Source organism: Ranitomeya imitator, chromosome 1, assembly GCF_032444005.1.
Source record: "Ranitomeya imitator isolate aRanImi1 chromosome 1, aRanImi1.pri, whole genome shotgun sequence".
NCBI classification, from domain to species: domain Eukaryota; kingdom Metazoa; phylum Chordata; class Amphibia; order Anura; family Dendrobatidae; genus Ranitomeya; species Ranitomeya imitator.
In genome coordinates, this window is record NC_091282.1 from 51,358,110 (window position 1) to 51,385,377 (window position 27,268).

General features: G+C 45.9%; 2 protein-coding genes across 3 annotated transcripts in view; both read right to left on the bottom strand.

The window, feature by feature from the left end:
* Positions 1-17,109, bottom strand: part of LOC138661632 (acyl-coenzyme A amino acid N-acyltransferase 1-like) — a 65,623-nt gene extending 48,514 nt beyond the window's left edge. Inside the window, exon 1 of the mRNA XM_069746463.1 lies at positions 17,057-17,109. The gene's annotated coding sequence lies outside the window, so the exon portion shown is untranslated. The remainder of the gene's footprint in view (positions 1-17,056) is intronic.
* A 2,628-nt stretch (positions 17,110-19,737) lies between these two features.
* LOC138661639 (acyl-coenzyme A amino acid N-acyltransferase 2-like) overlaps positions 19,738-27,268 on the bottom strand; it is a 45,270-nt gene continuing 37,739 nt past the window's right edge. For both annotated transcript variants that reach the window (XM_069746483.1, XM_069746475.1), the window contains exon 4: positions 19,738-22,833. In XM_069746483.1, the coding sequence (XP_069602584.1) occupies positions 22,237-22,833 (597 nt within the window). In that variant the 3' untranslated portion in view covers positions 19,738-22,236. The remainder of the gene's footprint in view (positions 22,834-27,268) is intronic.

Below are 27,268 nucleotides of genomic sequence, written 5' to 3' on the forward strand. Positions count from 1 at the left end.
ATTCAAACCAGCAGGCATAGGAAATCCCACCATTACATCCTTAAGAGCTTCAGAGAGACCCTTTCTGAACAAAGCCGCTAGTGCAGATTCATTCCACAGAGTGAGTACTGACCATTTCCTAAATTTCTGACAATATACTTCTACATCATCCTGACCCTGGCATAAAGCCAGCAGATTTTTCTCAGCCTGATCGACTGAATTAGGCTCATCGTAAAGCAATCCGAGCGCCAGGAAAAATGCATCAACATTACTCAATGCAGAATCTCCTGGTGCAAGAGAAAACGCCCAGTCCTGTGGGTCGCCGCGCAAAAAAGAAATAATAATCAAAACCTGTTGAATAGGATTACCAGAAGAATGAGGTTTCAAGGCCAAAAATAGCTTACAATTATTTCTGAAGCTCAGGAACTTAGTTCTGTCACCAAAAAACAAATCAGGAATCGGAATTCTTGGTTCTAGCATCGATTTCTGATCAATAGTATCTTGAATCTTTTGTACATTTACAACGAGATTATTCATTGAGGAGCACAGAGCCTGAATATCCATGTCCACAGCTGTGTCCTGAAGCACTCTAATGTCTAGGGGAAAAAAAAGACTGAAGACAGAGCTAAGAAAAAAAAATGATGTCAGGATTTCTTTTTTCCCTCTATTGGGAATCATTGGTGTGGCTCCTTGTACTGTTATGGCTGGCAATCAGGCAACACAGCGTGCAGTAATCAGCGCACATACAGAGATCTGGCAATAACCAAAAACAATAGGACGAGCTCTGAGACGTGGAATCTCTGTAGACTGCAGTACCTGATCTATCCTCACACAACTATAAGCAGCAGTGGATTGCGCCTAACAACTACCTATGCAACTCGGCACTGCCTGAGGAGCTGACTAGCCTGAAGATAGAAATACAAGCCTGACTTACCTCAGAGAAATACCCCAAAGGAATAGGCAGCCCCCCACATATAATGACTGTTAGCAAGATGAAAAGACAAACGTAGGAATGAAATAGATTCAGCAAAGTGAGGCCCGATATTCTAGACAGAGCGAGGATAGCAAAGAGAACTATGCAGTCTACAAAAAACCCTAAAACGAAAACCACGCAAAGGGGCAAAAAGACCCACCGTGCCGAACTAACAGCACGGCGGTGCACCCCTCTGCTTCTCAGAGCTTCCAGCAAAAGACAATAGCAAGCTGGACAGAAAAAAAACAGAAAACAAACTAGAAGCACTTATCTAGCAGAGCAGCAGGCCCAAGGAAAGATGCAGTAGCTCAGATCCAACACTGGAACATTGACAAGGAGCAAGGAAGACAGACTCAGGTGGAGCTAAATAGCAAGGCAGCCAACGAGCTCACCAAAACACCTGAGGGAGGAAGCCCAGAGACTGCAATACCACTTGTGACCACAGAAGTGAACTCAGCCACAGAATTCACAACACTTCCTTTCCAGAATTATTATACAAAATTCAATATCATAGTTTCTCTGGCCCTTTAAATCGCACTACTGACGCCATAAGCTGAATGTAATCAGTGTTTAATTGGCCTATATGCAGTAAATTATTGGTGGTGGCAGTTAGAAGGTCCTTTTGTTATTGTGGTGTTGGCAGTGACTGTATTTTGTTATATTTGTATATTCCATGTATTTGTAATCGGAGGTTTATATACCTTACACTACCGTTCCAAAGTTTACAAAGTTTAGGGTCACTTAGAAATGTCCTTATTTTTTTAAAGAAAAGCACAGTTTTTTCCAATGAAGCTAACATGAAATGATTCAGAAATACACTTTATACATTGTTAATGTGGTAAATGACTTTTCTAGCTGCAAACGTCTGTTTTGTAATGCAATAAATATATTCATAGGTGTATAGAGGCCCATTTCCAACAACCATCACTCCAGTGTTCTTATGGTACTTTTTGTAAGAAGGCTAATGGATGGTTAAAATACCCTTTTAAACCCTTGTGCAAGTATGTTAGCACAGCTGAAAACAGTTTGGCTGATTAGAGAACATATAAACCTGGCCTCACTTTGAGCTAGTTGAGAATCTGGAGCATTATATTTGTTGGCTCCATTACACTCTCAAAATGGCCAGAAAAAAATAACTTTCATGTGAAACTCGACTGTCTATTCTTGTTCTTAGAAACGAAGGCTATTCCATGCAAGAAATTGCCAAGAAAATGAAGATTTCCTACAACGGTGTGTGCTACTTCCTTCGGAGGAGAGCACAAACAGGGTCTAACCAGAATAGAAAGAGAAGTGGGAGGCCCCGCTGCACAACTGAGCAACAAGACCAGTACATTAGAGTCTGTAGTTGGAGAAATCGATGCAGGTCCTCAACTGGCAGCTTCATTAAATAGTACAAGCAAAACGCCAGTGTCAACGTCTACAGTGAAGAGGCGACTCCGGGATGCTGGCCTTCAGGGCAGAGTGGCAAAGAAAAAGCCATATCTGAGACTGGCTAATAAAAGGAAAAGACTAATATGGGAACGAGATCTCACCCTCATTGAGCTGTTGTGTGAGCTGCTTGACCGTATGGTACCCAAAAAGTGCCCATGAAGCTAAACTTGTGGGAGGGGCTTTGGAAGAATGGGGTGAAATTTCTCCAGATTACTGTTATGGACCTGGTGGTTAGGAGCACCCGGCACGACCTGATAGTTAAACTGACACAGGACAAGCTCTGGGATGTGGGAGCTCTGCTGACCGCAACCCCTAATCCTATCACAACAACTAGAAATAGCCGTGGAGCGTTCCTGACACTCCCTAGACGCCTCTTCACAGCCTAAGAGCTAGCTAGCCCTAGAGATAGAAAATAAAGCCTACCTTGCCTCAGAGAAATTCCCCAAAGGAAAAGGCAGCCCCCCACATATATTGACTGTGAGTAAAGATGAAAGTCACAAACGCAGAAATGAAACAGATTTCAGCAAAGGGAGGCCAGACTTACTAAACAGACAGAGGATAGGAAAGGTATCTTTGCAGTCAGCACAAAAACTACAAAAGACCACACAGAGTGTGCAAAAAGACCTCCGCACCGACTAACGGTGCGGAGATGCCACTCTGCATCCCAGAGCTTCCAGCTAGTAAGGCAAAATCATGATATCCAGCTGGACATGGCAACAATGAACAAATAATAACTGGCAGGAACTTAGCTTCTGCAGGAGTAGACAGGTCACCAGAAAGATCCAAGAGCGAACTGAATAAATGCAGGAACATTGACCGCTGGCATGGAGTAACGATTTGAGTGGAGTTAAATAGAGCAGCCAACCAAAGGATAAATCACGTCACCTGTGGAAGGAACCTCAGAAGCAACAGCTCCACTCACAGCCACCAGAGGGAGTCCATGGACAGAACTCGCCGATGTACCATTCACGACCACAGGAGGGAGTTCGGCAACAGAATTCACAACAGTACCCTCCCCTTGAGGTCACCGAACCCTCACCAGAGCCCCCAGGCCGATCAGGATGAGCCAAATGAAAAGGCACGAACTAGATCGGCAGCATGAACATCACAGGCAAAAACCCAGGAATTATCTTCCTGACCATAACCCTTCCACTTGACCAGGTACTGGAGTTTCCATCTCGAAACACGAGAATCCAAAATCTTCTCCACCACATACTCCAACTCCCCCTCGACCAACACCGGGGCAGGAGGATCAACGGAGGGAACCATAGGCGCCACGTATCTCTGCAACAACGACCTATGGAATACATTATGGATGGCAAAAGAAGCTGGAAGGTCCAAACGAAATGACACAGGATTAAGAACTTCAGAAATCTTATATGGCCCAATGAAACGAGGCTTAAACTTAGGAGAGGAAACCTTCATAGGAAGATGACGAGATGACAACCAAACCAAATCCCCAACACGAAGTCGGGGACCAACACAGCGCCGGCGGTTAGCGAAACGTTGAGCCTTCTCCTGGGACAATGTCAAATTGTCCACCACATGAGTCCAAATCTGCTGCAACCTGTCCACCACAGTATCCACACCAGGACAGTCCGAAGGCTCAACCTGCCCTGAAGAGAAACGAGGATGGAAACCAGAATTACAGAAAAAAGGAGAAACCAAAGTAGCCGAGCTGGCCCGATTATTAAGGGCGAACTCAGCCAAAGGCAAGAAGGACACCCAATCATCCTGATCAGCAGAAACAAAGCATCTCAGATATGTTTCCAAAGTCTGATTAGTTCGTTCGGTTTGGCCATTAGTCTGAGGATGGAAAGCCGAAGAAAAAGACAAATCAATGCCCATCTTAGCACAAAAGGACCGCCAAAACCTCGAAACAAACTGGGAACCTCTGTCCGAGACGATGTTCTCCGGAATGCCATGCAAACGAACCACATGCTGGAAAAACAATGGCACCAAATCAGAGGAGGAAGGCAATTTAGACAAGGCTACCAAATGGACCATCTTAGAGAAGCGATCACAAACCACCCAAATGACCGACATCCTTTGAGAAACAGGGAGATCAGAAATAAAATCCATGGAAATATGCGTCCAGGGCCTCTTCGGGACCGGCAAGGGCAAAAGCAACCCACTGGCACGAGAAAAGCAGGGCTTAGCCCGAGCACAAGTCCCACAGGACTGCACAAAAGAACGCACATCCCATGACAAAGAAGGCCACCAAAAGAATCTAGCCACCAAATCTCTGGTACCAAAGATTCCAGGATGACCAGCCAACACCGAACAATGAACCTCAGAGATAACTCTACTAGCCCATCTATCAGGGACAAACAGTTTCTCCGTTGGACAACGGTCAGGTCTATCAGCCTGAAACTTCTGCAGCACGCGCCGCAAATCAGGGGAGATGGCAGACAAAATTACCCCCTCTTTAAGAATACCCGCCGGCTCCGGAACACCCGGAGAGTCAGGCACAAAACTCCTTGACAGGGCATCAGCCTTCACATTCTTAGATCCCGGAAGGTATGAAACCACAAAATCAAAACGGGAGAAAAAGAGCGACCATCGAGCCTGTCTAGGATTCAACCGTTTGGCAGACTGGAGATAAGTCAAATTCTTGTGATCCGTCAAGACCACCACGCGATGTTTAGCTCCTTCAAGCCAATGTCGCCACTCCTCGAATGCCCACTTCATGGCCAACAACTCTCGATTGCCAACATCATAATTGCGCTCAGCAGGTGAGAATTTTCTAGAAAAGAAGGCACATGGTTTCATCACCGAGCCATCAGAACTTCTTTGCGACAAAACAGCCCCTGCTCCAATCTCAGAAGCATCAACCTCGACCTGAAACGGGAGCGAAACATCTGGCTGGCACAACACAGGGGCAGAAGAAAAACGACGCTTCAACTCCTGAAAAGCCTCTACAGCCGCAGAGGACCAATTGACCACATCAGCACCTTTCTTGGTCAAATCAGTCAACGGTTTAGCAATACTAGAAAAATTAGCGATGAAGCAACGATAAAAATTAGCAAAGCCCAGGAACTTCTGCAGGCTCTTCACAGATGTCGGCTGAGTCCAATCATAAATGGCCTGAACTTTAACAGGGTCCATCTCGATAGTAGAAGGGGAAAAAATGAAACCCAAAAATGAAACCTTCTGAACTCCAAAGAGACACTTTGACCCCTTCACAAACAAGGAATTCGCACGAAGGACCTGGAACACCATTCTGACCTGCTTCACATGAGACTCCCAATCATCCGAAAAGACCAAAATGTCATCCAAATATACAATCATGAATCTATCCAGGTACTCTCGGAAGATGTCATGCATAAAGGACTGAAACACCGATGGAGCATTAGAAAGCCCGAATGGCATAACCAGGTACTCAAAATGGCCCTCGGGCGTATCAAATGCTGTTTTCCATTCATCGCCCTGTTTAATTCGCACAAGATTATACGCCCCTCGAAGATCTATCTTGGTGAACCAACTAGCCCCCTTAATCCGAGCAAACAAATCAGACAGCAGCGGCAAATGATACTGAAATTTGACTGTGATCTTATTGAGAAGGCGGTAATCAATACAAGGTCTCAAAGAGCCATCCTTCTTGGCCACAAAAAAGAACCCTGCTCCCAATGGTGACGACGACGGGCGAATATGACCCTTCTCCAAGGATTCCTTTAGATAACTCCGCATAGCAGTGTGCTCTGGCACAGATAAATTAAACAGTCGGCCCTTAGGAAACTTACTACCAGGAATCAAATTAATAGCACAATCGCAATCCCTATGAGGAGGTAGGGCACCGGATTTGGGCTCTTCAAATACATCCCGGTAATCTGACAACAACTCAGGGACCTCAGAAGGAGTGGAAGGCGAAATTGACAACAATGGAACATCACCATGTACCCCCTGACAACCCCAGCCGGACACAGACATAGATCTCCAATCCAACACTGAATTATGGACCTGTAGCCATGGCAACCCCAAAACGACCACATCATGCAGATTATGCAACACCAAAAAGCGAATATCCTCCTGATGTGCAGGAGCCATGCACATGGTCAATTGAGTCCAGTACTGAGGCTTATTCTTGGCCAAAGGCGTAGCATCAATTCCTCTCAATGGAATAGGATACTGCAAGGGCTCCAAGAAAAAACCACAGCGCCTGGCAAACTCCAAGTCCATCAAATTCAGGGCAGCGCCTGAATCCACAAATGCCATAACAGAATAGGACGACAGAGAGCAAATCAGAATAACGGACAAAAGAAATTTAGACTGTACCGTACCAATGGTGGCAGACGTAGCGAACCGCTTAGTGCGCTTAGGACAATCGGAGATAGCATGAGTGGATTCACCACAGTAAAAACACAGCCCATTCCGACGTCTGTGTTCTTGCCGTTCAGCTCTGGTCAAAGTCCTATCACATTGCATAGGCTCAGGCCTATGCTCAGAGAATACCGCCAAATGGTGCACAGCTTTGCGCTCACGCAAGCGCCGATCGATCTGAATGGCCAAGGACATAGACTCATTCAGACCAGCCGGCGTGGGAAATCCCACCATGACATCCTTAAGGGCTTCAGAAAGACCCTTTCTGAAAATTGCCGCCAGGGCACACTCATTCCACTGAGTAAGCACAGACCACTTTCTAAACTTCTGACAGTACACCTCCGCTTCATCGTGACCCTGACACAAAGACAGCAAGATTTTCTCTGCCTGATCCACTGAATTTGGTTCATCATAAAGCAATCCAAGCGCCAGAAAAAACGCATCAACATCACGCAATGCAGGATCTCCTGGCGCAAGGGAAAATGCCCAGTCTTGAGGGTCACCACGCAACAAAGAAATAATGATTTTTACTTGTTGAACGGGGTCACCAGAGGAGCGGGGTTTCAAAGCTAGAAACAGTTTACAATTATTTTTGAAATTCAAGAACTTAGATCTATCCCCAGAAAATAAATCAGGATTAGGAATTCTAGGCTCTAACATCGGATTCTGAACCACAAAATCTTGAATGTTTTGTACCCTTGCAGTGAGATGATCCACACAAGAGGACAGACCTTGAATGTCCATATCTACACCTGTGTCCTGAACCACCCAAAGGTTTAGGGGAAAAGAAAGACAAAACACAGTGCAAAGAAAAAAAATGGTCTCAGAACTTCTCTTATCCCTCTATTGAGATGCATTAATACTTTGGGCCAGCTGTACTGTTATGGACCTGGTGGTTAGGAGCACCCGGCACGACCTGATAGTTAAACTGACACAGGACAAGCTCTGGGATGTGGGAGCTCTGCTGACCGCAACCCCTAATCCTATCACAACAACTAGAAATAGCCGTGGAGCGTTCCTGACACTCCCTAGACGCCTCTTCACAGCCTAAGAGCTAGCTAGCCCTAGAGATAGAAAATAAAGCCTACCTTGCCTCAGAGAAATTCCCCAAAGGAAAAGGCAGCCCCCCACATATATTGACTGTGAGTAAAGATGAAAGTCATAAACGCAGAAATGAAACAGATTTCAGCAAAGGGAGGCCAGACTTACTAAACAGACAGAGGATAGGAAAGGTATCTTTGCGGTCAGCAGAAAAACTACAAAAGACCACGCAGAGTGTGCAAAAAGACCTCCGCACCGACTAACGGTGCGGAGATGCCACTCTGCATCCCAGAGCTTCCAGCTAGTAAGGCAAAATCATGATATCCAGCTGGACAAGGCAACAATGAACAAATAATAACTGGCAGAAACTTAGCTTCTGCTGGAGTAGACAGGTCACCAGAAAGATCCAAGAGCGAACTGAACAAATGCAGGAACATTAACCGCTGGCATGGAGTAATGATCTGAGTGGAGTTAAATAGAGCAGCCAACCAAAGGATAAATCACGTCAGCTGTGGAAGGAACCTCAGAAGCAACAGCTCCACTCACAGCTACCAGAGGGAGTCCATGGACAGAACTCGCCGAAGTACCATTCATGACCACAGGAGGGAGTTCGGCAACAGAATTCACAACAGATTACCTCAGCAAATTAACTGCTAGAATGCCAAAGGTCTGCAATGCTGGAATTGCTGCAATGGGAGCATTCTTTGACTAAAGCAAAGTGTGAAGGAGAAAATTATTATTTGAAATAAAAATCTTTATTTCGAACCTTGTCAATGTCTGGACTAGATCTTCAATTCATTTGGCAACTGATTTAATTAATAAAAATATGAGTTTTCATGAAAAACACAAAATTGTCTGGGTGATCCTAAACTTTTGACCTGTAGTGTACATTCACTGTGAGTTCCCCAATAACTGACTTAGTAGTGGAAACCGCAACGGCCTTGACAATCATTCGTCAGTCAATTTCATAATTGTCTTGATGATTGGAGGCAGCAGAGTTGCGTCCCCTGACAAATCGGCGACAGCTGTGGGAACTGCATTATCTCTCCCTGACAGATTGGTGGCAGCTGTGGGATCTGCGCAATTCCTCCTGCTGTTATTCCTGACAAATTGGTGGCAGTGGTGGGATCTACATGATCTCTCCCGTCTTCTCCCTGACAGGCCTTGTTGAAATGTTTGGTAAAATGGCAATTAAAAAATAACTACAGCTCGTCTTGCAAAAAAGCAAGATTTCATATAGTGAAGCTTATGTAAAAAATCAAAACGTTGTGGCTGCTACTACTATAGCTGAATAAACAAAAAACAAATCTATAGGTACCAACCATCCTGGATACAGCAGGACGGTCCTGGATTTGGGTCTCGACCCTGCTTTCCTGGGCATTCTACTGAATGTCCCTCATTGACATCATTCCCTCCTCTAACATCTACTCCTGCCAGGGTAGAAAGAAATGGTAAATGTAATTATACTTGCAATAGCATGAAAGATAGTTAGTCAAATATATTTAAATGAGCCCCTTAGTGACTGAGCCAATTTTACCTTAATGATCAGACAAAATTTTTCTAAATCTGACCAGTGTCACTCTGAAATACTTCAACAGATCTCACTGATTCAAAGACCGTTTTTTCATGACACATTATACTTTATGTTAGTGGTACATTTAGGTCTATATGTTTTGCATTTATTTGTGAAAATATCAGAATTTTGACCCAAAGTTTGAAAAATGTGCAATGCTTAAACTGAAACTGAGACTTAGAACACTTGTGTGCTCGAAACATGTACAGTTTAGAAAGGCACTCTCCTTCCGGTATACCGTTTTTTTGTATGTCTTACAGCCTATTTCTATTTTAAATGAATACCGGTACTGTTAAAGGGAACCTGTCACCCCCAAAATCGATGATGAGCTAAGCCCACCAGCATCAGGGGCTTATCTACAGCATTCTGGAATGATGTAGATAAACCCTCGGATGTATCCTGAAAGATAAGAAAAACAGGTTATATTATACTCATCTAGGGGCGGTCCCGCTGCGGTCCGGTCCGATGGGTATCGTGGTCTGGTCTGGGGCCTCCGATCTTCTTACGATGACGTCCTCTTCTTGTCTTCACACTGCAGCACCGGCGCAGGCGTACTTTGTCTGCCCTGTTGAGGGCAGAGCAAAGTACTGCAGTGCGCAGGCATCAGGAAAGGTCAGAGAGGCCCAGCGCCTGCGCCTGACACTGGATGTAAGGCAATAATAGTTTGTTTGTTTTTAAATGGAAAGATGGCAGAAAATGCCTTTTAACTTCCAGGTTATATCTAATCTATGGGCAACTTTTAGAGCTCAGCTGTTACATTATGTGACTACCTGCAGGGTCCAGATAGACGGTAAACAGATATGCACATACAGTGGGGCAAAAAAGTATTTAGTCAGTCAGCAATAGCGCAAGTTCCACCACTTAAAAAGATGAGAGGCGTCTGTAATTTACATCATAGGTAGACCTCAACTATGGGAGACAAACTGAGAAAAAAAATCCAGAAAATCACATTGTCTGTTTTTTTAACATTTTATTTGCATATTATGGTGGAAAATAAGTATTTGGTCAGAAACAAACAATCAAGATTTCTGGCTCTCACAGACCTGTAACTTCTTCTTTAAGAGTCTCCTCTTTCCTCCACTCATTACCTGTAGTAATGGCACCTGTTTAAACTTGTTATCAGTATAAAAAGACACCTGTGCACACCCTCAAACAGTCTGACTCCAAACTCCGCTATGGTGAAGACCAAAGAGCTGTCAAAGGACACCAGAAACAAAATTGTAGCCCTGCACCAGGCTGGGAAGACTGAATTTGCAATAGCCAACCAGCTTGGAGTGAAGAAATCAACAGTGGGAGCAATAATTAGAAAATGGAAGACATACAAGACCACTGATAATTTCCCTCGATCTGGGGCTCCACGCAAAATCCCACCCCGTGGGGTCAGAATGATCACAAGAACGGTGAGCAAAAATCCCAGAACCACGTGGGGGGACCTAGTGAATGAACTGCAGAGAGCTGGGACCAATGTAACAAGGCCTACCATAAGTAACACACTACGCCACCATGGACTCAGATCCAGCAGTGCCAGACGTGTCCCACTGCTTAAGCCAGTACATGTCCAGGCCCGTCTGAAGTTTGCTAGAGAGCATTTGGATGATCCAGAGGAGTTTTGGGAGAATGTCCTATGGTCTGATGAAACCAAACTGGAACTGTTTGGTAGAAACACAACTTGTCGTGTTTGGAGGAAAAAGAATACTGAGTTGCATCCATCAAACACCATACCTACTGTAAAGCATGGTGGTGGAAACATCATGCTTTGGGGCTGTTTCTCTGCAAAGGGGCCAGGACGACTGATCCGGGTACATGAAATAATGAATGGGGCCATGCATCGTGAGATTTTGAGTGCAAACCTCCTTCCATCAGCAAGGGCATTGAAGATGAAACGTGGCTGGGTCTTTCAACATGACAATGATCCAAAGCACACCGCCAGGGCAACGAAGGAGTGGCTTCGTAAGAAGCATTCCAAGGTCCTGGAGTGGCCTAGCCAGTCTCCAGATTTCAACCCTATAGAAAACCTTTGGAGGGAGTTGAAAGTCCGTGTTGCCAAGCGAAAAGCCAAAAACATCACTGCTCTAGAGGAGATCTGCATGGAGGAATGGGCCAACATACCAACAACAGTGTGTAGCAACCTTGTGAAGACTTACAGAAAACGTTTGACCTCTGTCATTGCCAAAAAAGGATATATTACAAAGTATTGAGATGAAATTTTGTTTCTGACCAAATACTTATTTTCCACCATAATATGCAAATAAAATGTTAAATAAACAGACAATGTGATTTTCTGGATTTTTTTTTCTCAGTTTGTCTCCCATAGTTGAGGTCTACCTATGATGTAAATTACAGACGCCTCTCATCTTTTTAAGTGGTGGAACTTGCACTATTGCTGACTGACTAAATACTTTTTTGCCCCACTGTATTTAATACTCACACAAGGTAAGGAGAAGCAAGGTTTTCCTCTGAAAAAAACTCCCAAGGCTGTTAAAGATCTTCAGCCTCAAGCAGCAACTTAGATCATATGACCCATCCCATGATGAAGTCTTTGTATAATTTTCCCATCCCTCCATTAGAATTTCATTAGAAAGTCACATGCATAACAGTCAGTCATCAGTTGTCTGCTGACTCCCAAATCTCCATCTTTTAAGGACACCGCACCATAACTGGACAATATGTATAGGTTCCAAATCCAAGATGCAAGAGACAGTTTTTTCCTATCTTGCAGTAGTATTGCACCCAGTTCCCCTTTCTGTCCAGCTTTAAGGGGGTTGTCCATTACTTTCAATTAACCCCCCAATGTATCCCCCCGGGGCCCCTAATGAATTGTGCAAATACCTTCCGTTGCCATTTTCGCCTGTAAGCAGCGCTATTCCGGCGGCTGAGTCCGGGTCACATGACCCCCAGGCTGCAGCCGCCGCTTATTTCCGCCGACGTCATGTCAATTTCCAGACTCTGGAAATTGATGTGACGTCAGCAGCAGGCATGACCCAGCCTCACAGTCAGCAGTCACTCATCAAGAGTGCCTGGGCTGTGGGCGGGGCTGGGGGCTGCCTGCGGGGCGGGGCTGGGTGCGGGCAGGGCTCTGCTGGGGGAGGCGGGGCTAGGCAGGGATGATTGTGCAGACGCCGGGGGTCTGCGTGCCGGCGCTGATATGTGCGGGCCGGCGCTGGGGGTCTGTGTGCCGGCGCCGGTATGTGCGGGCCGGCGCCGGGGGGTCTGCGTGCCGGCGCTGGTATGTGCAGGCCGGCATGTGCGTGCCGGCGCTGGGGTCTACTGCGGGGGGTGGTCATTGGTGTGTGTGTGTGTGCAGGCATCGTCCGATGGGACTACAAGTCCCATCGGGCTATGCCTGCTACAGTGACAGTGAGTGACACATTAGCCAATGATGGGACAGTAGTAGTCCCATCATCCGGCTAATGTGTTGAATGTAAAAAAAACAAAAAACACATACACAGTACATACATACATACAACACACACCATGTGACATGTAACATGTGACATCATGCAACACATGCACCATGCGACATGCAACATATGACATGCGACATGCAACATGTGATGACATGCGAAATCATGCAACGACATGCACCATGCGACGACATGCACCATACGACGACATGCACCATGTGTGTAACAAACTAACGTACATTCACGATCTTTTCCTCTCTAATTCGCTTAACCTTCTGGCTATTACAGAAACCTGGATCCAGCACTCAGACACCACCGCCGGTGCCGCTCTCTCATTTGGTGGGCTGAAATTTTCACATACCACCAGACCTGAGAACAGACAGGGTGGAGGTGTTGGTTTGCTCCTTTCATCACAATGTGTTTTCCAGGTCATCCCCCCAGTTCCCTCACTTACATTTCCTTCCTTTGAAATCCATGCCGTCAGACTCTTTAAGCCCTTCTCCTTGCGGGTGGCGGTTGTTTATCGCCCTCTAGGCTCCTCCTGCCTGTTTCTAGACCACTTTGCCACCTGGCTTGCTCCCTTTCTATCCTGTGACATCCCCACCCTCATCATGGGAGACTTTAATATCCCCATCAATGATCCCCTCTCCCTATCTGCCTCTCATCTTCTTTCTCTAACTTCTTCATTTGGCCTCTCACAGTTCACTAATTCTCCTATGCATGAGGACGGGAATACTCTGGACCGGGTTTTATCCCGTCCTGGATCACTGCACGACTTTACTAACTCCCCTCTCCCGCTCTCGGACCACAACCTTCTTTCCTTCTCTGTCAAGAATTGTCTCCTCACCCAGGACACCCCCACTTACCACACTTATCGGAATCCATGTACCATTAATACCCAGCAGCTTATGGACAACCTCCACACATCTTTAGGCCCATCTCCTCCCTCTCCTGTCCAGACATAGCATTGTCACACTTCAATATTACACTGAATAATGCCCTAGATGAAGCAGCACCTTCTACACGCAGAAAGACCCGACACAGACAATGGCAGCCCTGGCACACTATAAAAACACGCTTTCTTCAGCGTTGCTCAAGGTGTGCAGAGCGGCAGAGGAGAAAATCTCTTTTAGCAGAAGACTTCATCCACTATAAGTTCATGCTCAAAACCTATAACTCTGCCCTTTCTCTGGCTAAACAATCCTACTTCACCACCCTCATCACCTCACTATCCAACAACCCCAAACGACTTTTTGAAACCTTAAACTCCCTCCTGAAACCTAAAGTACAAGCCCCCATCACCAACCTCAGCGGTGAGGATCTGGCCACTTATTTCCTAGAAAAAATCCACCACATCCATCAGGATATCTCAGCCCAATCTCCTCAGTGCCTGGATCCCCTTCCCTGCTGCACCTCAAGCTCATTAGAAATCTTTGAGCCTGTTTCAGAAGAAGTTTCCAAGCTCCTAACTTCTGCTCGGCCTACAACCTGCAACAGTGACCCCATTCCTTCACCTCTCCTGCAGTCTCTCTCACCAGTGGTCATCACTCACCTGAGTAAAATATTTAATCTCTCTCTTTCTTCAGGCATCTTTCCCTCCTCATTTAAACATGCCATCATAACCCCTTTACTTAAAAAGCCATCCCTGGACCAGAACTGCACTGCTAACTACAGACCTGTCTCTAACCTTTCCTTCATCTCTAAACTCCTGGAACGCTTGGTCCACTCCCGTCTAATCCGCTATCTCTCGGATAACTCTCTTCTCGACCCCTTACAATCTGGTTTCTGCTCTTTACACTCCACTGAAACTGCCCTCACTAAAGTCTCTAATGATCTAATAACAGCTAAATCCAAAGGTCATTGCTCTCTGCTGATTCTCCTGGATCTCTCTGCCGCATTTGACACTGTGGATCACCAGCTCCTTCTCACTATGCTCCGCTCCATAGGCCTCAAGGACACAGCCCTCTCCTGGTTCTCCTCCTACCTTTCTGACCGCTCCTTCACTGTATCTTTTGCCGGCTCCTCTTCCTCTCCTCGTCCCCTTACTATCGGGGTTCCGCAGGGCTCAGTCCTGGGCCCCCTCCTTTTCTCTCTATACACTGCCCCTATTGGACAATCAGCAGATTTGGGTTCCAGTACCATCTCTATGCTGACGACACCCAATTATACACTTCTTCCCCTAACATCACCCCTACCCTAATTCAAAATACCAAGGATTGTCTGTCTGCTGTCTCTAACATCATGTCCTCCCTCTACCTGAAACTAAATCTCTCCAAAACTGAACTTCTTGTGTTTCTCCCTTCTACTAACCTCACTCTGCCCAACATTCAAATTACCCTGGAGGGTTCAAGCATAACTCCCAAGCAGCATGCCCGCTGTCTTGTGGTCATATTCGACACTGATCTTTCCTTTACTCCCTATATTCGATCACTCACTCGCTCCTATCACCTGCATCTTAAAAACATCTCCAGAATCCGACCTTTTCTCACCTTTGAAACTGCTAAGACTCTTACTATCGCTCTTATTCATTCTCGTCTGGACTACTGCAACTCTCTTCTGATCGGTCTCCCTCTTACCAAACTTTCTCCTCTCCAATCCATCTTGAATGCGGCAGCCAGGGTCATATTTCTGTCCAGCCGCTTCACCGATGCCTCCATCTTGTGCCAGTCATTACACTGGCTACCCATTCACTACAAGGTCCTGTATAAACTCATCTCTCTCACCCACAAAGCTCTCCACAGTTCTGCACCGCCTTATATCTCCTCTCTCATCTCTGTCTATCGCCCTACACGTGCCCTCCATTCTACAAATGACCTAAGACTAACATCCCCCGTAATCCGAACCTCACACCTCCGTCTCCAAGACTTCTCTCGTGCTGCGCCAGCTCTCTGGAATGCACTTCTCCAGACGATCAGACTAATACCTAGCCCCGACCTATTCAAGCGCGCTTTAAAAACCCATCTCTTCAAACAAGCCTACCAAATCAACTACTCAGTAAACTAACTTTGTCCTGTTTCCTCCTTTCAAATATTATTCTGAATCTGCACCCTACTATTCATCTGTCTCCACACCCTCCATGCACACGATAACTGCACTTGATACTTGACTATTGCACTTAAACACACGGGCTGACGACCGGATCATGCAGCTTTATATGAAAATCCCTATTTATTATAATTGCCAGACCTGAAATAACAAGCACTTTTCACCTATTGTGTCCCCCCATTTCCTTGTAGATTGTAAGCTTGCGAGCAGGGACCTCACCCCTTATGTCACTGGTTAAATTGTCTTAACTTGTACTGAATTTATTGTCTGTACATGTCCCCGCTTAATTGTAAAGTGCTGCGGGATATGTTGGCGCTATGTAAATAAAAATTCTTCTTCTTATTATTATTATAAAGTCCATGTTGTCCAGCGACAGGCCCAAAACATCACTGCTCTAGAGGAGATCTGCATGGAGAAATGAGCCAACATACCACCAATAGTATCTACCATCCTTGTGAAGACTTACAGAAATTGTCATTGCCAACAAAGGATATAGAACAAAATATTGAGATGAACTTTTGTTAATGACCAAATACTTATTTTCCAATATAGTTTGCAAAATAAATCTTGCCAAATCAGACAAGGTGGTTTTCTGGATTTGTTTTCTCATTTTGACTCTCATAGTTGTGGTCTACCTATGATGTCAATTACAGGCTTCTCTCATCGTTTAAGTGGGAGAACTTGCATAATTAGTCGCTGACTAAATACTTTTTTCCCCACTATGCTGTACTGTTTTGTTCCCCTTTTATATCATTTTTGTATATTTTTATGAACACTGCCTACCTTTCCAGAATATACAAAAATTCAATAGCGTAGTTCCTTTTGCTCTGTAAACTGCACTACTGAAGCCATATGCTACCTGTAACGGGTGTCCAATCAGACTGTATAAAGGATTGATGGTGGCAGCTAGTACCGTATTTTTCCGACCATAAGACGCACTTTTTTCCTCCAAATTTGGGAGGAAAGTGTGGGTGAGTCTTATGGTAGGGATGTAGCATGTGGGGAGGGGGGCAGCAGTGAGTGGGATCGCACTGTTATCCCACTTCAGGATGTCCCGGCTGCCCAGAATCAGCTCTAAAGAAACCATGTGCTCCCGATGATTAAGTGCAGTGAATATTCATTAGCGGCTCCACGCCCACCTATCAGCTGTGAGCCAGGAGCAGCAAATGCTTAAGCAGGGACACACATGGCTTCTCCAGCGCTGATTCCTGCAGCAGCTGGGCAGGTCTGTGTGTCTGGGGGAGAGGAGGCAGCAGCAGGGGCCAGAGGAGAGAGGAGATCGCTGTATACCTGCCTGCCATGCCTGAGCTGGATGCTGAGTTCTGTGCAGGAGGACCTGTGATGATGTCAGGAGTGGGCGGGCTGGAGCATCACATGGCAGCTCAGAGCCCTCCCTCTTCTTGACATCATCACAGGTCCTTCAGGCTCTCCAGTCTCCACTAGAATCTGCAGCTTCCTCATAACCTGTGCTGTGGAAAGGAAACGAGGGACTGCTCTGTGTACAGTAATGGGATGCTCCAGCTTTAACCTCACCACAGTGTGGCTGGCTGCCACATTTAAGAGGTTAGTCTTTACAAAACACAATAAAGCACTCTGCCACTCCTTTGGTGAACTATAACTCCCAGTATGTCATAGGATCTGCAGGGCATGCTGGGAGTTATAGTTCTCCCATGGGATTTTAAAGCAGCACTCCAGTGTTATTTTGCAGTGCTGGAGTGGTGCTTTAAATATAAGCCTTGTGCCCCCATTCTTATACTCACCCTCCAGCATCTTCATATAGTGCTTTACAGACACCGCACTGGTCCCACAGCTTCCAACATAATAACATACTATTATATATAATAACACCACATATAATAGTATGTCATTTATGGTATTAAATATTTTACCACATTTTTTAGCTTCAAATATTTTTTTCCCTATTTTCCACCTCTAAAACCTGGGTGCGCCTTATAGTCCGGTGCGTCTTATAGTCCGAAAAATACCGTAGTTACTTTGCTATTGTGAAGCTGACAGTGACTGTACTGTGTTATATTTGTATATTCCATGTATTTGTAATTGGAGGTTTATATACCTTACGCTCACTGTGAGTTCCCCAATAACTGACCTAGTAGGGAAAACAGCTACAGCCTTGTCTATCATTGATCAGTCAATTTCATAATTGTCCTGATGATTGGAAGCAGCAGAGTTGCGTCCCCTGACAAATTGGCGACAGCTGTGTTATGTACGTCATCTCTCCAATCGCAAACTGTACAGAGTAGGTGATATTGCATTTTTTTTGTGTGATGCACTAATGTCACATAACTGCACTCTTTGATATCTTTAGTGTGGCTTCTGTGCCTCCTGTGCCTGCTGCTGATGTTAACTTAAATTTGTGGCAATGTGAACAGTCATGGCTGGTCTACATCTGCTGGGTAGGCTGTAGTGAAAGACGTGTCGGTCCCAATTATAGAATTTCTATTTTCATGACAGTTATTCCGCTTTGGTGGTGTAAGGCCCTCATTTTTTTAAAATGTGAAAACTCCTGGTTGGGTGTCCATCTGCTGGATTGGGCGTAGTGGAAGACCTGTCAGTTCCTATTATGCTATTTCTACTGTGGTGAAATTATTGCCACTTTTGTGGTGTCTGCCAGTAATTTTAGGAAATGTGAACACTCCTGGTTGGGTGTCCATCTGCTGGATTGGGCGTAGTGTAGTAGAAGACCTGTCAGTCCCTATTATACTATTTCTACTGTGGTGAAATTGATGCCACTTGTATGGTGTCTGCCAGTAATTTTTGGGAATGTGAACACTCCTGGTTTGGTGTCCATCTGGTAGATTGGGTGTAGTGGAAGGCTTGTTGGTCCCTATTATACTATTTCTATTGTGGTGAAATTGATGCCACTTGTATGGTGTCTGCCTGTAATTTTAGGAAATGTGAGCACTCCTGGTTGGGTGTCCATCTGCTGGATTGGGCATACTGGAAGACCTGTCAGTCCCTATTATACTATTTCTACTGTGGTGAAATTATTGCCACTTTTGTAGTGTCTGCCAATAATTTTTGGAAATGTGAACACTCCTGGTTGGTGTAAGAAAGTCCTTACTGAGATCTGGAAGAGCCTGAAAAAATTTGTAAACAATCCTCTTATCAAGCTGATAGTGGATAGATGGTGTGGCATGGCAGCAGAATGGCAACAGAATGGCCCCGAACAACAGTAACAGGGGCTTTTTATACATGATACAGACAAAGAAAGCACATTGTGGCAAAAAGAGCGTACATGATAACATCATATTGCGGAAAAACATGCATTCAAAGACAAAACAATGGTTAAATGTAATGACTTTGAGGCTCTTTTCCCCAAACTCCATTAGAACTGGTAAATCCGCATGTTCCATTTATCCAGTTATTAATTACATTCCATGTCTATTTTCCAATATCACCACAACAAATGCACTTATTTATAACCATATGTTACCCTTTTTCTATTCAATTAACCTGTGTGTATGCCAGCTATACCTGCTAATGGCTATGATCTCACCTGGTGTCTCCAATCTGTCTATGACTTTCAGAAGTACATCTTATTAGCTTTTTAGAAGCACAATTAGTTAGTTTATAACTTTGCACAGTATATTATGACTGACCATTCTCTTACAGTTGGGTGTCCATCTGCTGGATTGGGTGTAGTGGAAGATCTGTTGGTCCCTATTATACTATTTCTACTGTTGACATTCCTGGTTGGGTGCTGCACCATAATCTGACAGTAATGCTAAATCATTTTTCACATACATAAAGACATTTTTGGGTGGAAGGAAACATTACATGGTGCCCATTGGAGCAACATTAATGGCCATCGAGAGCGAAAGACATTCTTTTAACAGGACCTCTGCTTTAGTTGTGGCATCCAAATGTGCAGAAGTTCTCTTTTATCTTCATAATCACCAACAGAGCATGTAAAAAGAGGATACTCCCCCTTAAATGTAATAACTTGCAGCTGGACAATGAAAGTTGCTTTTAATATAACCTTTAAATGTAATTTAATAAGGAAAAACAATAGAACATTGAGTTGATAAAAGTAAAATTACAAAGTTTCAATCAATTTTTACAACTTTAGAACAGTCATATCTTGGCCTTGGGGGTCTGAGGAGGTCACAGAAGAGCTCAGTAGGTTGGAGTCTTGTTATAAATTTTGGCTTATGGTCCAAAACCTCCACAGGTTAAAAGGTGTCTCATCACAAACAATATTTTTAATATGGAGACGGGCATGGTAATCAACAAATTACAGTGAATGAGCCTCCTGAGTCCACCCAAACGAGAGCTTGTTATCTGATCTCCATCTCTCCAGAGAAGTCTTGAGTGGAGGATCCTCCCTTCTATGACAGTCATATACCCAAATAATTATATAATTTCTACATCATATAGGGAACACAAAGCCAGGTATGTTTTTAGCATTTTTTAGAAAACAAATTAGTTTGGAGGAGATGGCCGCGTACCATTGGTAGAGACTAAACTAGCCCAGTGCTGCCCTGGCCAGCTTCTCCTCCAAGCGCTCTGCTTGATTGACAGGTCTCTCCCTATGTACACACATCAGAGGCCTGTAAATCACTTGGAACGGTGTGGGAAGAAGCCTGCAGCACTGGACTAATCTCTCCCTATGGTCTCTGGCGAGATGTTTGAACTTTTTCTGCTGAAACTATAGTGAAAGACATACCGTATTTTTCAGATTATAAGACGCACTTTTGTTTCCTTAAATTTTGGGGGAAAGTGGGGGGTGCGTCTTACAATCCGAATATGTGCTGTGCTGTAGAGGAGGGGGGTGGCTCTAGAGTGGTGTCATGTGGCTGGGGTGGGCTGCGGGCTTTAGAGACAACAGGTGGTCACGTGCTCCTGCTCATTAGCCACATGTAATATTCACTGCACCCGCTGTCCATCACCTCGGTGCTGAAGCCGCGCCGAGTTGGTTGACAGGAGAGCGGCACAAATTACATGTGCCTGCACTGCCCCCCCATCATGAATATGCTCCCCCCGATCACTCTATATGCCCCCTGCTGGCACGCACATGCTCCCCCCGGTCAGTCTATATGCCCCCCTGCTGGCACGCACATGATAAAATAACAAACACTTAACTCACCTCCCGATGATGGCTCCGTGCTCCCAGCTCCCCCATGGCTCTTCCCGTGTTTGTGCCGACATCCGATCATGTGATCGGCACAGCACAGTGATGTCATCACTGTGTGCCCAGGTCACATGATCGGATGCCCAGAAAACAGGAAGCGCAACCGAGGAGCTGGGAGCACGGAGCCATCATCGGGAGGTGAGTAAAAAGTGTTTGCTATTTTATCATGTGCGTGCCAGCAGTGGGTCATATAGTGACCGGGGGGGATATATCCAGGATGGGATGGGGGGCCAGTGGTGTGCCAGCAGCACAGGGGGGCAGTGGTGTGCCAGCAGCACAGGGGGGCAGTGGTGTGCCAGCAGCACAGGGGGGCAGTGGTGTGCCAGCAGCACAGGGGGGCAGTGGTGTGCCAGCAGCACAGGGGGGGCAGTGGTGTGCAAGCAGTACAGGGGGGCAGTGGTGTGCCAGCAGCACAGGGGGGGCAGTGGTGTGCCAGCAGCACAGGGGGGCAGTGGTGTGCCAGCAGCACAGGGGGGCAGTGGTGTGCCAGCAGCACAGGGGGGCAGTGGTGTGCCAGCAGCACAGGGGGGGCAGTGGTGTGCAAGCAGTACAGGGGGGCAGTGGTGTGCCAGCAGCACAGGGGGGGCAGTGGTGTGCCAGCAGCACAGGGGGGCAGTGGTGTGCCAGCAGCACAGGGGGGGCAGTGGTGTGCCAGCAGCACAGGGGGGGCAGTGGTGTGCCAGCAGCACAGAGGGGGCAGTGGTGTGCAAGCAGCACAGGGGGGCAGTGGTGTGCCAGCAGCACAGGGGTGGCAGTGGTGTGCCAGCAGCACAGAGGGGGCAGTGGTGTGCCCGTAGCACAGGGTCGGCAGTGGTGTGCAAGCAGCACAGGGGGCAGTGGTGTTCAAGCAGCACAGGGGGGCAGTGGTGTGTCAGCAGCACAGGAGTGGCAGTGGTGTGCCAGCAGCCCAGGGGGGACAGTGGTGTGCCAGCAGCACAGGGGACCAATGTGCCAGGATGGAGGTTATATAGATACCAGGATGAGGGACATATATATGACTTGTAAGACGGACACTGGCATTATAAAACAGACCTCCATTTAACATTAAAAAAAATTTCTATTTTTCTTCACCAAATTTGGGGGTGCGTCTTATAATCAGGTGTGTCTTATAAAGTGAAAAAAAGTACCTGGCTGCAGCCAGCCTTCGATTCATACTACATGTGGTTTGGGACAAATTAATCATTTGACAGATTCCCTTAACATATAGACATTTACATGGGGACAACCAGTCTAGGCAACAGATACTACAATAGTCATTATTTTCAGTTTTGTGCAAAAAAATTAGGAAGGTACATAGATCCCCAATGAATAGAAGTGATCATAATTTATTCTGTCGAGAACAGCTAATATTTCGATGGAAATATTCTTGAAGAGCTTTCCAACTAGTTTCTTGCGCTCTACAATGAGGCAGAAGATCTCCACCCCAAGTCAATGGAAGTGAAAAGTGTGGAGATTTGGATGCTGGACAGAAAGGGGAACCTGGAGGCTCTAGAAGATGTCCTGCTCCTGGATAACACTGCACATACACATCCTTCTTGCCATACTTTTCCGCCCTGGATTTTGCTTCCCTAGCAAAGAACAAACTATCGTAATGCTGGTCTTTGTTTCCCACCAAAAAGAGGATGGGGCCTCTGGCTTTCTCCAGGGGAATTATAGAGTCCTGGTTCTCTGGTTTTCTTGGATCACCCATTGCATTGGTTAGACTGAGGGACCAAAAGTCTGTGCTCTGAATTTTTTCCATTTTGTAGGGTATACCATTCACAAGGACATCACCATAAACTAGGCTGTTGCCATTGAGAGCATTGGGTCCATTGATGCATACTGTAGCAGTGACCTGAGGCAGGTAGGACGCCATAGCCAAAGCCATCTCAGCTCCTTTACATATAGCGACCACTCCAACTCCATCACCTGACACCTGAAAAGTAGAATGTATGACAACATTAGTTAATGTGGGGGTCAGTTAATGGAGCAAATTTAATAATAATAATAATTTTATTTATATAGCGCCAACATATTCCCCAGCGCTTTACAAATTATAGAGGGGACTTGTACAGACAATAGACATTACAGCATAACAGAAATCACAGTTCAAAATAGATACCAAGAGGAATGAGGGCCCTGCTCGCAAGCTTACAAACTATGAGGAAAAGGGGAGACACGAGAGGTGGATGGTAACAATTGCTATAGTTAGTCGGACCAGCCATAGTGTAAGGCTCAGGTGTTCATGTAAAGCTGCATGAACCAGTTCACTGCCTAAGTATGTAGCAGTACAGACACAGAGGCTATTAACTATATAAAGTGAATGAGAACATGATGCGAGGAACCTGATTAAGGTTTAAGGGGTTTTTTTTGTTTGTTTGTTTTTTAATGGGCTACACAGGGATAGTTAGGTTAATGCATTGAGGCGGTAGGCCAATCTGAACAAATGAGTTTTTAGGGCACGCTTAAAACTGTGGGGATTGGGGATTAATCATATTAACCTAGGTAGTGCATTCCAAAGAATCGGCGCAGCACGTGTAAAGTCTTGGAGACGGGAGTGGGAGGTTCTGATCATTGAGGATGCTAACATGAGGTCATTAGCAGAGTGGAGGGCACGCGTAGGGTGGTAGACTGAGACCAGAGAGGAGATGTAGGGTGGTGCTGAGTCATGGAGAGCTTTGTGGATGAGGGTAGTAGTTTTGTACTGGATTCTGGAGTGGATGGGTAGCCAGTGTAATGACTGGCACAAGGTAGAGGCATTGGTGTAAGGGTTGGTGAGGAATATGATCCTGGCAGCAGCATTCAGGTCAGATTGGAGCGGGGAGGGTTTGGTAAGGCTACGTTCAGACTAGCATTGTGCTAGTCTGCGTCGGCGCCGCGTCGGGCGACGCAGCGGCGACGCACGCGTCATGCGCCCCTATGTTTAACATGGGGGACGCATGCGTTTTTGCTTGTTGCGTTTTGCGACGCGTGCGTCTTTTTTGCCGCAAGCGTCGGACCAAGAAAACGCAACAAGTTGGATTTTTCTTGCGTCCGATTTTCGGCAAAAATCGACGCACGCGTCGCAAAACGCAGCGTTTTTGTGTGCGTTTTGCCGCGTTTTTCGGTGCAGCGGCGCACAACGCTAGTCTGAACGTAGCCTAAGAGGGAGGCTGATTAGTAGAGAGTTACAATAGTCCAGACGAGAATGAATAAGTGAAACAGTAAGAGTTTTTGCAGAGTCGAAAGTAAGAAAAGGGCAAATTCTAGAAATGTTTTTGAGATGCAGATAAGAAGAGCGAGCCAGTGATTGGATGTGGGGGGTGAATGAAAGGTCAGAATCAAGGATGACCCCAAGGCAGCGGGCATGTTGCTTTGGAGTAATGGTGGAACCGCACACGGAGATGGCAATGTCAGGCAAAGGTAGGTTAGTAGATGGAGAAAACACGAGGAGTTCAGTTTTTGACAGGTTCCGTTTCAGATAGGGGGAGGACATGATGTTAGAGACAGCGGTAAGACAATCACTGGTGTTTTCTAAAAGGTCGACGTGATATCAGGAGAAGAAGTGTATAATTGGGTGTTGTCAGCATAGAGATGGTACTGGAACCCAAATCTACTGATTGTTTGTCCAATAGGGGCGGTATACAAAGAGAAGAGGAGGGGGCTTAGGACTGATCCTTGAGGAACCCCTACAGTAAGGGGAAGGTGAGAGGAGGAGGAACCAGCAAAAGATACAGTGAAGGATCAGTCAGAGAGATAGGAGGAGAACCAGGAGAGAACAGTGTCCTTGAGGCCGATGGAGCGGAGCATAGTGAGGAGGAGCTGATGATCCATAGTGTCGAATGCTGCGGAGAGAGATCCAAGAGAATTAGCATGGAGTAGTGACCATTAGTTTCAGCTGTTATTAGATCATTAGAGACTTTGGTGAGGGCAGTTTCAGTAGAGTGTAAAGAGCGGAAACCAGATTGAAGAGGGTCGAGAAGAGAGTTATCTGAGAGATAGCGGGTAAGACGGGAGTGGACCAGGCGTTCGAGGAGTTTAGAGATGAAGGGAAGATTAGAGACAGGTCTATAACTAGCGGCACAGTTTTGATCGAGGGATGGTTTTTTAAGTAATGGATGTATGATGGCATGCTTAAATGAGGAGGGAAAAATACCGGAAGTGAGAGAAAGGTTGAATATTCTTGTTAGGTGAGAGGTGACAGCCGGGGAAAGGGACTGGAGGAGATGTGACGGAATGGGGTCACTGGTGCAAGTGGTTGGGCCAGAAGATGCAAGGAGCCTGATTACTACTTCTTCTGTAACTGGTTCAAAGTCAGAGAGTGAACTATATGCAGTGGGGGAAGGAGGACAGTGCATGGTATGAAGGGATTGGGAGATAATTTCCTGTCAATTGTGGTCAATTTTTTCTTTGAAGTAATTGGCCAGATCGTCAGCGTGGAGATCCGTGGTTGGGGCCTGCACTCTTGGGTTGAGTAGGGACTGGAAAGTGTCAAAGAGACGTTAAGGGTTATTGGACAGTGAGGTGATGAGGGTGTTGAAATAGGTTTGTTTGGAGAGGTGAAGGGCAGAGTTGTATGTTTTTAGCATGAACTTATAATGGATGAAATCTTCGGGTAGATTAGATTTTCTCCACAGACGTTCGGCGCACCTGGAGCACCGCTGCAGGAAACATGTTTGCAGCGTGTGCCACGGTTGTCGCCATTTGTGCCGAGTTGTTCTATGTATAGGAGGTGCAGCTTCATCCAGGGCACTTTGCAGGGTTTCATTGTAATGCTTCAGAGCAGAATCAGGACATATGATGGAGGAGATTGGGGCCAATGAGGACTGCAAGTTCTTCATAAGTTTCTGGGTGTTAATGGCCTGTATGTTTCTATAAGTGTGGAAAGTGGGGGTGACCTGAGCGGGATGGCAGTTCTTGATAGAGAATGAAAGAAGGTTGTGGTCAGAGAGCGGGAGAGGGGGAGTTTGTGAAATCATCCACTGAGCAAAGCCGGGAGAAGACCAAGTCGAGGGAGTTTCCATGTTCATGCGTTTGAGAGTTAGTATGCTGCGAGAGGCCGAAAGAGGAGGTTAGAGATAAAAGATGAGAAGCAGATGGGGAGAGGGGAGAAGCAATGGGGATGCTGAAATCACCCATGATGAGGGTGGGGGTGTCACAGGACAGAAAGTGATCCAGGAACTGATGAGGGGGCCGGGAGGACGATACACCACCGCCACTAACATGGAGAAGGGGATGTAGACTCTGACAGCATGGACTTCAAAGGAAGGGAAGACAAGTGAGGGTACTTGGGGGATAACTTGAAAGGTACATTTGGGTGAAAGGAGCAGACCAACGCCTCCACCTGCTCTGTTGTCCGATCTTGGGGTATGAGAAAAGTGTAGTCCACCATATAAAAGAGCAGCAGCAGCGGTGGTGTCTGACTGCTGGATCCAGGTTTCAGTAAGAGCCAGGAGATTAAGAGAATTAGAAAGGAAGAAGTCATGGATGAAGGAGAGTTTAATACACACAGAGCGAGGATTCCAAAGGACACAATTGAAAGAGACAGAAGGCATGCAGGGAATATTAATAAGGTTAGAGAGGTTTCTGAGTGTAGCAGTTGGGAGGTTTGACTGGCTATAACATGGGGGGCCGGGGTTGGGAGAGAAGTCTCCAGCGACTAGGAGAAGGAGGATAGAAAGAGTAGCAATGTCTACTGAGCATGTGCAACCTGTGATTGAAGAAGTACTGCAGATTTTCAAGGTTTGATATACAGTTAGGGCCAGAAATATTTGGACAGTGACACAATTTTCGCGAGTTGGGCTCTGCATGCCACCACATTGGATTTGAAATGAAACCTCTACAACAGAATTCAAGTACAGATTGTAACGTTTAATTTGAAGGGTTGAACAAAAATATCTGATAGAAAATGTAGGAATTGTACACATTTCTTTACAAACACTCCACATTTTAGGAGGTCAAAAGTAATTGGACAAATAAACATAACCCAAACAAAATATTTTTATTTTCAATATTTTGTTGCAAATCCTTTGGAGGCAATCACTGCCTTAAGTCTGGAACCCATGGACATCACCAAACGCTGGGTTTCCTCCTTCTTAATGCTTTGCCAGGCCTTTACAGCCGCAGCCTTCAGGTCTTGCTTGTTTGTGGGTCTTTCCGTCTTAAGTCTGGATTTGAGCAAGTGAAATGCATGCTCAATTGGGTTTAGATCTGGAGATTGACTTGGCCATTGCAGAATGTTCCACTTTTTGGCACTCATGAACTCCTGGGTAGCTTTGGCTGTATGCTTGGGGTCATTGTCCATCTGTACTATGAAGCGCCGTCCAATCAACTTTGCAGCATTTGGCTGAATCTGGGCTGAAAGTATATCCCGGTACACTTCAGAATTCATC